This window comes from Neomonachus schauinslandi, chromosome 2 (genome assembly GCF_002201575.2).
Source record: "Neomonachus schauinslandi chromosome 2, ASM220157v2, whole genome shotgun sequence".
Lineage (NCBI taxonomy): Eukaryota > Metazoa > Chordata > Mammalia > Carnivora > Phocidae > Neomonachus > Neomonachus schauinslandi.
In genome coordinates, this window is record NC_058404.1 from 160,999,774 (window position 1) to 161,008,984 (window position 9,211).

At 43.7% G+C, this 9,211-nt stretch overlaps 1 protein-coding gene across 1 annotated transcript in view; it reads right to left on the reverse strand.

Moving 5' to 3' along the window:
* Nucleotides 1-9,211, reverse strand: part of PDGFRA (platelet derived growth factor receptor alpha) — a 31,742-nt gene that overhangs the window by 22,297 nt on the left and 234 nt on the right. The window contains exons 2-6 of the mRNA XM_021701699.1: nt 7,318-7,635; nt 3,697-3,957; nt 2,180-2,310; nt 758-929; nt 477-666 (exon numbers count right to left, since the gene is read on the reverse strand). Coding sequence (XP_021557374.1) covers nt 477-666; nt 758-929; nt 2,180-2,310; nt 3,697-3,957; nt 7,318-7,635 — 1,072 coding nt within the window. The remainder of the gene's footprint in view (nt 1-476; nt 667-757; nt 930-2,179; nt 2,311-3,696; nt 3,958-7,317; nt 7,636-9,211) is intronic.

The following is a 9,211-nucleotide window of genomic DNA, read 5'->3' on the forward strand; positions in this document are numbered from 1 at the left end:
ATGCCTCAGCGTCCTTCTGTGTAGCGTGGGATAACCATATGCAACAGCACAGTGTCCTTTCCAGAATTAGTTAAATGAAATTATATGTGTGGAAGGATTTTGAGGGCCCAAAAGTACGGCATCACCATACATGTCAACTTGCCATACAGATGGTGGATGTCATGGAATATATCCAATCCAAGTGGGTCCAACTTTACTTCCTTTCCTCCATCCCTTCCTGGATGCAGGAAATGATCTTTCATTGGGAACAGAGCTCTTTAGTTCTTTTTTCTTATTTTATTATTAAATATTTATCAGCACAGTATTAGCACATGGCAACGTTATCATTAAAGGACTTGATTTCAAGTATCTCCTGTGTCAGACTTCTCATTTTCTAGATTGAGTCTTGGTTTGTGTTGTAAGACATGCACAAACCTCAGTCTATCTAGAGAGACACAGTAAAAAGAAATGCATACTTGGGAAGGGTGTTTGTTTACCTTATTTCCTGAATCCTTTCTATGTCCGTGGTGATCTCTGTGAGATTTTCAATCAGAGTCAGGTTGTCCTTCAGCCAGGATATCCTGGGAGGGGGGTAGGCCTGCACGTCCACCACAAAATGTTTGACTTCATGTAGGTCGACAGCTTCCAGTGGGTTGAAGTTGGGTTTGATTTCAATGAACCCTTTCTCTGTACAGGAAGAGTTTCCATTAAGTAATGATTACCACGCAGTGGATCCTGCGCATCAGGGACAACTGACATTTTAGAAAGCAGAATGTACCATGGACAGAAATGGTGACTTTCTTCATCTCTTTGACCTCCTTGGTGGCCTGGCGGGCAGCACATTCATAATCTCCACTATCTTTCACCGTGGCCTCGGGGACCCTCAGAGTGTACACCAGTTTGATGGACGGGACCTTGATTTCCTCCAGCATGGTGATGCCTTTGCCTTTCTACAGCAGAAGGGGAGGAAAACCACTTTAAAAAGCTGGCTCCAGAGAGTGAACCCTCATACACACCGTGGGTGGGGATGAGGTGCTAATGTAAGTTCCTGGATTCTAATGTCCTCCCCCCGCCAACCCCACGGGGCTATTGGTAAGGGGGCGGGGGGGGAGTTGTGCATGCACAGGGCAGAGGCTAATGGGAAATCTCTGTACCATCTGCTCAATTTCACTACAAACCTAAAACAGCTCTAAAAAATAGTCTAATAAAAAATTTTCTTAAGCTAGCGCCTTAGAAAATCACATTTTAAAAAGGATATTTAATGGCATAGTACGGTGTTTGTGATCTACTGCCAGAGGAAAAATGATGTGACAAAGTACTATTTAAAGTATAATACCTATTAATGATTACATTTATTTTGTATACAAAGTATTGAAAGGATTTATCTTCCTAGAATATTAACAGTGATGTCCTGGGAAGTGGCTTTTCCTCTGTTTCTCTAAATTTGATAACATTATGATGATAAACCTGTATTATTTTTATTATCTGATGAAAACTTTGTTTTATAAAACAATACTTAGATTATATACTTTTGGGCCAAATAGCATGTACTATGGTTTGGGGGGGAAAATGTCTATCTCCAGTAAATGAGAAGAAATGTTTATGCTTTAAGGATTAAGGGTAATCAAGCATGAACAGTAAAATCAAACTGCCTCATATTCTGGGAAGATGTACACATATAGGATTATGAATGTCTCTTCAGTGCATGAGGTCATAATGTCATATGTGAAAATGCCCAACTTCCAATCAATGCCCTGGAGAGACAGGAAGAGGAGAAGCAAAAGCACAGGGGAGAGAAATGGATAAAAGGAGAGAAGCTATCAAACGCCAAAAAAGAACAGGGAACAGAAATTTGCAAATCAGGAGTGAAGGGGAATTAGATAGATAGGTAGATAGATAGATAGATAGACAGATAGATAGATAGATAGAGCTGTATGTATAGAACCTTCCTATTTCTTTCTTTCTTATGAAAAAGAAGGCTCAGTGTACAACGTTTATAGATTCTGAAGGTCCTGGTCCAGCTAGCGTCTCAACCTCCCCCACTGCCCAACGAGCCATAAAGTGATCTAGTCAAATGGGCTCACAGCAGAGATGGGAAGCTGAAGTCTGGAGAAGATCGGTGTCATGCCCCGTCAGTGACAGGTCTTCTGAGCCCTGCTGAGCTCTGCTCCATGCCACCAGGAGCCTTGTAGGTACCTACCACTTCTCCAGGGTAAGTCCACTGAAGGTCAACCACCTCATTGTTAAAGACGGCGCAGGTGACCACAATCGTCTCCCCTGACTTATACACAGTTTTAAGAGCTTCCATTTCTAGATCAAGTTCTGATGTTGCTATTTAAAAGAAGAACAAACAAAAGGACCTCATTATCCACAGTATAGTTAGAACCTTATAAGGTTTGGGTTTGCTTTCTCTTTTAAAACCCTGAAAAATAGTTTTCTTCTCTTTTTAAGCTTTTTGTTTGTTTGTTTTTGTTGGGGGGGGAGTAGGCAGTGGAAGAGGAAGAGCGAGAATCTTAAGCCCCAACTCAGGGCTCAATCTCACAACCCTGAGATCATGACCTGAGCCCAAGTCAAGAGTCAGATGCTTAACCAACTGAGCCACCAAGCTGGCCCAAGAAAAATAATTTTCAAACCACTGTGATCAAGACAAATTTTTTGAAGTCTCAGAAACTTTGATTTTGTGTTGGCATATATAATTTGGCACATAGTTATAAAATAACACACACACATACCTACAAACACCTACACACAAAATAGTAACAAGAGTAAAACTAAATTCCAATCGGACAGAACACCACATTCCTGAGCATTTGGGTTAAGGATGGCTCTCCTCTTCTGCAACCACCTTTATAGATGTATTTATTCATTTAATCAACCAGCCTTTTCTGACCAGCACTGCTCTGGGCACTTTGCTCCTCCCTTACCATTTCTCTCCTTCTCTCTCCCACCTTGCTGCCCAACTATTCTCAGCGCTTTTCTAGAACCAAGCACAGTGCTGGCATAAAAGAAGCCCTTACCCAGCGTTCAGTGGCATTCTGCTCACCCCAAACTGCTGACCCCCAACACGCATTACCCTTTCCCATTCACATGAACCACTCACATCAAAGGGAGAGCTGTAGCAACAAGCTTTGCTCGAAATCAAAATCACTTTTCTTAAGTTACTGAAGTTAATCTACGGATCCAACCCCCACAGGTGTGTGTTTGTTTTTAGGGCCTCTGTAGTCAGGAATGTGGGTATAACAGTAAGAGGCTTATGCGAGAAAAGAATTCCTTACAGTATTTCGAAGTCAACTGATGAAATATGAAATCTTACAAGGGGGTAAAGAAGCATTTGTTTTTAGTAGTGCTAAGCTTAATATTATTACAGCCACAGAGGGCAGCCTAACGTATGGTAAAGGTGGGGTCCTAAATCCCTAAATATTCAGGGTCTCCATCACCAGGGACTATGGTTTAAAAAAACAAAATCCTGGGGCGCCTGGGTGGCTCAGTCGGTTAAGCGACTGCCTTCGGCTCAGGTCATGATCCTGGAGTCCCTGGATCGAGTCCCGCATCGGGCTCCCTGCTCGGCGGGGAGTCTGCTTCTCCCTCTGACCCTCCCCCCTCTCATGTGCTCTCTCTCAAATAAATAAATAAATCTTTAAAAAAAAAAAAATCCTGTATACATCTAGTTATTTTGCCTTTAGCTCTTTAAAGAAGGAGAGAGAAGGTTACAAGTACCTTTTAAAGCATAAACATTAAACGGGATGGTCTGGAACGTCTTCCCTCTGATGGTGGCTTCGCAGACATAGGGCCCGACGCTGAAGGTCCCATTAAAGCCCTGTCTGCTGTCATAGGAGGCGTGCACCACCCCGTCACTGCTGCGCAAGGTCACCGGAGTCTCGGGGTCAGTTGTGCGACAAGGTATGATGGCAGAATCATCATCCTCCACGATGACTAAATAATCTGTCATTCCTAGAGGTACAAAGGCTACATCCGGGTCTATAGTTTGGGAAAGAAAGAAAAACACGTTAGGCATTAATTTCACCTTTACACATATATTCAGAAGAAAAATTATCCCACTGGCATTAATCACATTAGGTATGAATGATACCTTCACATATATCCAGAACTTGTCACCACACTGACATTAATCACCGTAAGAGCTAGAAGGCTATTTTTTTTTATTTTTTTTATTTTTTTTTTAAAGATTTTATTTATTCATTTGAGACAGAGAGAATGAGAGACAGAGAGCATGAGAGGGAGGAGGGTCAGAGGGAGAAGCAGACTCCCTGCCGAGCAGGGAGCCCGATGCGGGACTCGATCCCGGGACTCCGGGATCATGACCTGAGCTGAAGGCAGTCGCTTAACCAACTGAGCCACCCAGGCGCCCTAGAAGGCTATTTTAAAGTATGAATAACACCAAAATGCCTGTACCCTAGTAAAAAGATTGGTGATGACTAAATATTAGCCAGGAGTTGAAATCAAAATTTAAGCACTACTGAAAAAATGATCAATAATCAAGTCTATTCAAAACAAGAGAAAATACTCATAATTTCAAAAATTCTGGTCATAAACATCCTCCAAGACAACTGACTCCAAACACCTTGATGCCAAGACCCCTGACTTCAGGGAATGAGTGACTTATGAAGGACACCTGGACCCTGTCTTTGTTCTGACCAGTTAGTGCCTGGATGCTAGTCAGTATTACTGAAAAGTAGTACAGAAACCTATTTAAAAAAATCATCTGTCAAGTAATAAATGGAATTTACAGTTCCACAGCCTGAGAATTTTATTTCCAAAAGAAAACCAGCTATGTAAGTTACTACAGTACGGAATACTGAGAGTCTCAAACGTCGGGTTCAGAAGGGCCCCTTACTCTCCATGACTACAGATAAAAAGATCTCTAACTGACAGCAGTGCAGAACTTACTTGGATAGTGTTTGTGCTGAGGGTAGGGGAGAATTTTTGGACAATTTTAAGATGATCAAAACAAACAAACAAACAAAAAGATGATCAAAACATCATATGCCTTTAACAAGCCCATATTCCTACCATTCTCTTCAAAGCAGGGGGCATTTATGTGTGAACAAAGCTGGGGTGACATTCTAAACGCCTACCCTTCTTAAAACAAAACCTTTTATTGTTAGGAAGAGGGTTCAGACAGTTAAGAATGTCATGAAAGAAATGAAGAGAGTCGAGATCTATGGGGCACCCACAGTTACAGAGGACAAGAAGAGTGGTTGATTTAAAAAAAAATAATGGGGTGCCTGGGTGGCTCAGTCGTTAAGCGTCTGCCTTCAGCTCAGGTCATGATCCCGGGGTCCTGGGATCGAGCCCCACATCGGGGTCCCTGCTCAGCAGGAAGCCTGCTTCTCCCTTTCCCACTCCCTCTGCTTGTGTTCCCTCTCTCTCGCCGTGTCTCTCTCTGTCAAATTAAACAAATTAAAAAATCTTAAAAAAAAAAAAAAACTTACAAGGAAAAGGCAGAAAGACAGGAAGACATATTTCAGAGACCCCCCCCTTACCTCACCTCTGCCAAAACAAGATGGCAAGAGTTATCAATAGTTTGTATATTTATTTGCTTTAAGCCAAGTACTCTAGCTATATAGTCCCTTTTAATTTATGTACGAAGATTTCCATTACTTGAGTTTGTGTTCAGAGTTCCAAATCCTTGAATTCTGTTAGTAAAGATTTCAGCAAACAAAGCTACGAATTCATCTCAGGTTAAAATATGCATTTTGATATTCATAACACATCAGCCAGGGCTTCCTTTAAAAATGCAAGTCTTGGGCGCCTGGGTGGCTCAGTTGGTTAAGCGACTGCCTTCGGCTCAGGTCATGATCCTGGAGTCCCGGGATCGAGTCCCGCATCAGGCTCCCTGCTCAGCGGGGACCCTGCTTCTCCCTCTGACCCTCCCCCCTCTCATGTGCTCTCTCATTCTCTCTCTCTCAAATAAATAAATAAAATCTTAAAAAAAATAAAAATAAAAATGCAAGTCTTCCCTACCATAATGCACTATCTACGCAATTCTTTTTTTTAAGATTTTATTTATTTATTTGAGACAGAGAGAATGAGAGACAGAGAGCATGAGAGGGAGGAGGGTCAGAGGGAGAAGCAGACTCCCTGCCAAGCAGGGAGCCCGATGCGGGACCCGATCCCGGGACTCCAGGATCATGACCTGAGCCGAAGGCAGTCGCTTAACCAACTGAGCCACCCAGGCGCCCACTATCTATGCAATGTTTAAATAGTATCATGGCCCTTCTTTAAACAACTGTCCTTGGTAGAAACCAATATACACAGATAGAGATAGATACAGACAGAGATGGATACAGACAGAGATGATATAGATTTATAAAGATATAGAGAGACAGATACACACAAAGGAACAGATAAAACATAGATACAGTACAGATGTAGACTTAGATCATTACAAGGAATGCACGGGGCAGACCAGCTGGGTGGTAAACCAAATGAACCTCAAGCTCATGGCTAAGCCTAGCTGATTAGCGGGGCTGCTGGGAGAAAGCACCACACCATCTTCCACTCTAGGAGCAGGCTCACACCCCAAGGCCATGCCCTCCAAAGGGGCCACCAGCCAAGGACTGTGTGGCACTGGGGTTCCTTAGGTCCCAGACCTCCTTGACACAGAGCTCTGGGACTCATCTACTCTACCTTCCTTCCTTCCCTCCTCCATTCAAGGACACACCCACAATGCGGGCAAACAGCCCTCCCAGGCTCTGCTGGATCCCTCCCCATTTTCTCGCACAGGCTTGTCCCCTCAACAAGCCCTAGCGTGCTTCATCCCATCTTACTCCTGTCTTGGCACCTGCTTCTCACAGGTCGGGAGACAACATCATTAGTATGGAGTTTGCCCCCAGATTTGAATTTAAAAAGCCCACCTAATTAATCAAGAATATATATTTCATGCCATCTGAAAGAATAGCATGGTTATTTGGAAGCTATTAAAATAAACGATAAGCAGCTCCAAGATACCTAATTAATTTTCGTGTCCCCAACACTTCGCATAGCGCCGGACACACAACAAATAAACTGCAAATACTCGTCAAGCTTGGTTGAGCTGAACAGAAATGAAGTCGTTTCAGATTTTTTTGCACAATGCCAATGAAACGTGCCCTGATAAAAATATTTTCTAAAATTTAACGTGGTTCCAAAACGTTACCCATACATATTTCTTGATAATGGTCTCACAAGTGACCTTGGTTTAACGTTGTGCGTTCTCTCGTATTTGTCACATTTTCTCCCGTAAATGTTTATCGTGTTTGTATTTCTTAAGACGCTGATCCAGCTGGCGGGAGGGACAGGGCCAGGAGCATGGTGCAGGGGGCCCGCACGGCTCACCTGGCACGTAGATGTAGATGTGCCTGCCTTCGATCTCCGTTTCCTCCGTCTGAGTGTGGTTGTAATAGCAAGTGTACAAGCCTGTGTGCGCCGCCGACGCGTTGACCACCTCCAGCACGGTCACAAAAAGGCCACTGTTATTCTCCTCATTTCTGATTTCCACATTGGGGTTCTCTTCTTCAGACATGGGGTACTGCCAGCTCACTTCACTCTCCCCAAAGCATCTCAGAGAAAAGGATGAATTCAGCTGCACGACCTTTTCATTTTCGTTAGGGAGGATAGACGGTAATGAAAGCTGGCAGAGGATTAGGCTGGGCCCTGTAAAAGGAAACAGGCTCTGAATAGGGCGCAGCCAGAAAGGACAGTCTCACCCAGAGAACCGAGAGGAGCCAACAGCAGTGGCTCACGGCAACAATGACCGTTTCTGCGCCAAAATCCGTTAGCCTGGATGCCCATGAAAGGCCCCCCATTATAGCAGCCGCGGCATCTGCTGAGAGCAGCAAATGCTCCAAAGGCCTCAAAAGCCCCACCAAACCCTGAGATTCACCCCAGCGAACACTCAGATGGAGAGAGGACGCCTGATACCAATTCCATATTTCAGACTCTCGTGTGTGACCATAAAGTATCCCAAGAGGGCAGAGACGTGAGCACATATGGGTTCTTTATTGTCCACATTCCCTGCAGATGCTCCCCTTAGTACGAAATGGGGTAAGAACCAGGGCGGGGAGACTGAACGAAGCACAAAGCAGGTCTGTGTTCAAGAATCATGTCTTTTCCATTCCTCACAATACTCCGGCATGCTTCCTCGCTTAATTTAATTTAATTTATTTATTTTTAAGTAGGCTCCACACCCAATGTGGGGCTTGAACTCATGACCCTGAGATTAAGAGTCTCATGTTCTACTGCCTAAGCCAGCCAAGCGCCCCTGGATTTTAATTTTTAAATTAAGAATACTTAAATACTGGGCGCCTGGGTGGCTCAGTTGGTTGAGCGACTGCCTTCGGCTCAGGTCATGATCCTGGAGTCCCGGGATCGAGTCCCGCATCGGGCTCCCTGCTCGGCAGGGAGTCTGCTTCTCCCTCTGACCCTCCCCCCTCTCATGTGCTCTCTCTCTCTCAAATAAATAAATAAATAAATCTTTAAAAAAAAAAGAATACTTAAATACTTACATTTTCAAAGTAGGACTACTTAAAGAAAACTCTAAGTTCATCTTAGAACCTAAAATTTCAGTCCAGTTTTCCCTGTCTATAGAACCGACAGAAGAGATTTTATGACTTAATTATTAATCTATGGTCTCTAATCTCCTTTGGAGCCCAATGTGGGAACCCCACCCAACTTCACTATGCACCCACTATGACTCTTGCAGCCTCAGGCCGGGTTCATAAGTGCATTGGGTCACCTATCCTCCCGCAGACGGGGTATACTTGGTGGTGTTTGGAACTACTGAACCCTTGCTCAAGGCTAACATGTCCATACAGATAAGCCCCACAGACGCTAACAGACTTAAGTTAACTCCTCAGACCAGAAAAACATTGGGTTCACGGTGAACATCTGTGATGTATAAACATCTGGGTGAAAACTAAGAAAACGCCCATAAATATTTCCACAAATGGTCCTAGTGGTATCCTCCTGGTAGAAAAACGTTAGTAAGATTTCCCAAGAGTCAAATATTCTACCAATCAGATTCCAAGCGAAAACGTGGCTCTAAGATTTTTCCAGCAATTTAAGCATCTTCCACTTAAGACAGGTATGATTCCCTGGACGTGAATTTTCCATCGTTTATTTCCTTCGAACATTGGCGAACGTCTCCGGCAATCCATGTCCCAGGAAAAAGAAAAGAGCAATGGGCATTCCTTTTGAACTGGAGTTAGCTCGATCCAGCAAAGGGAACTGA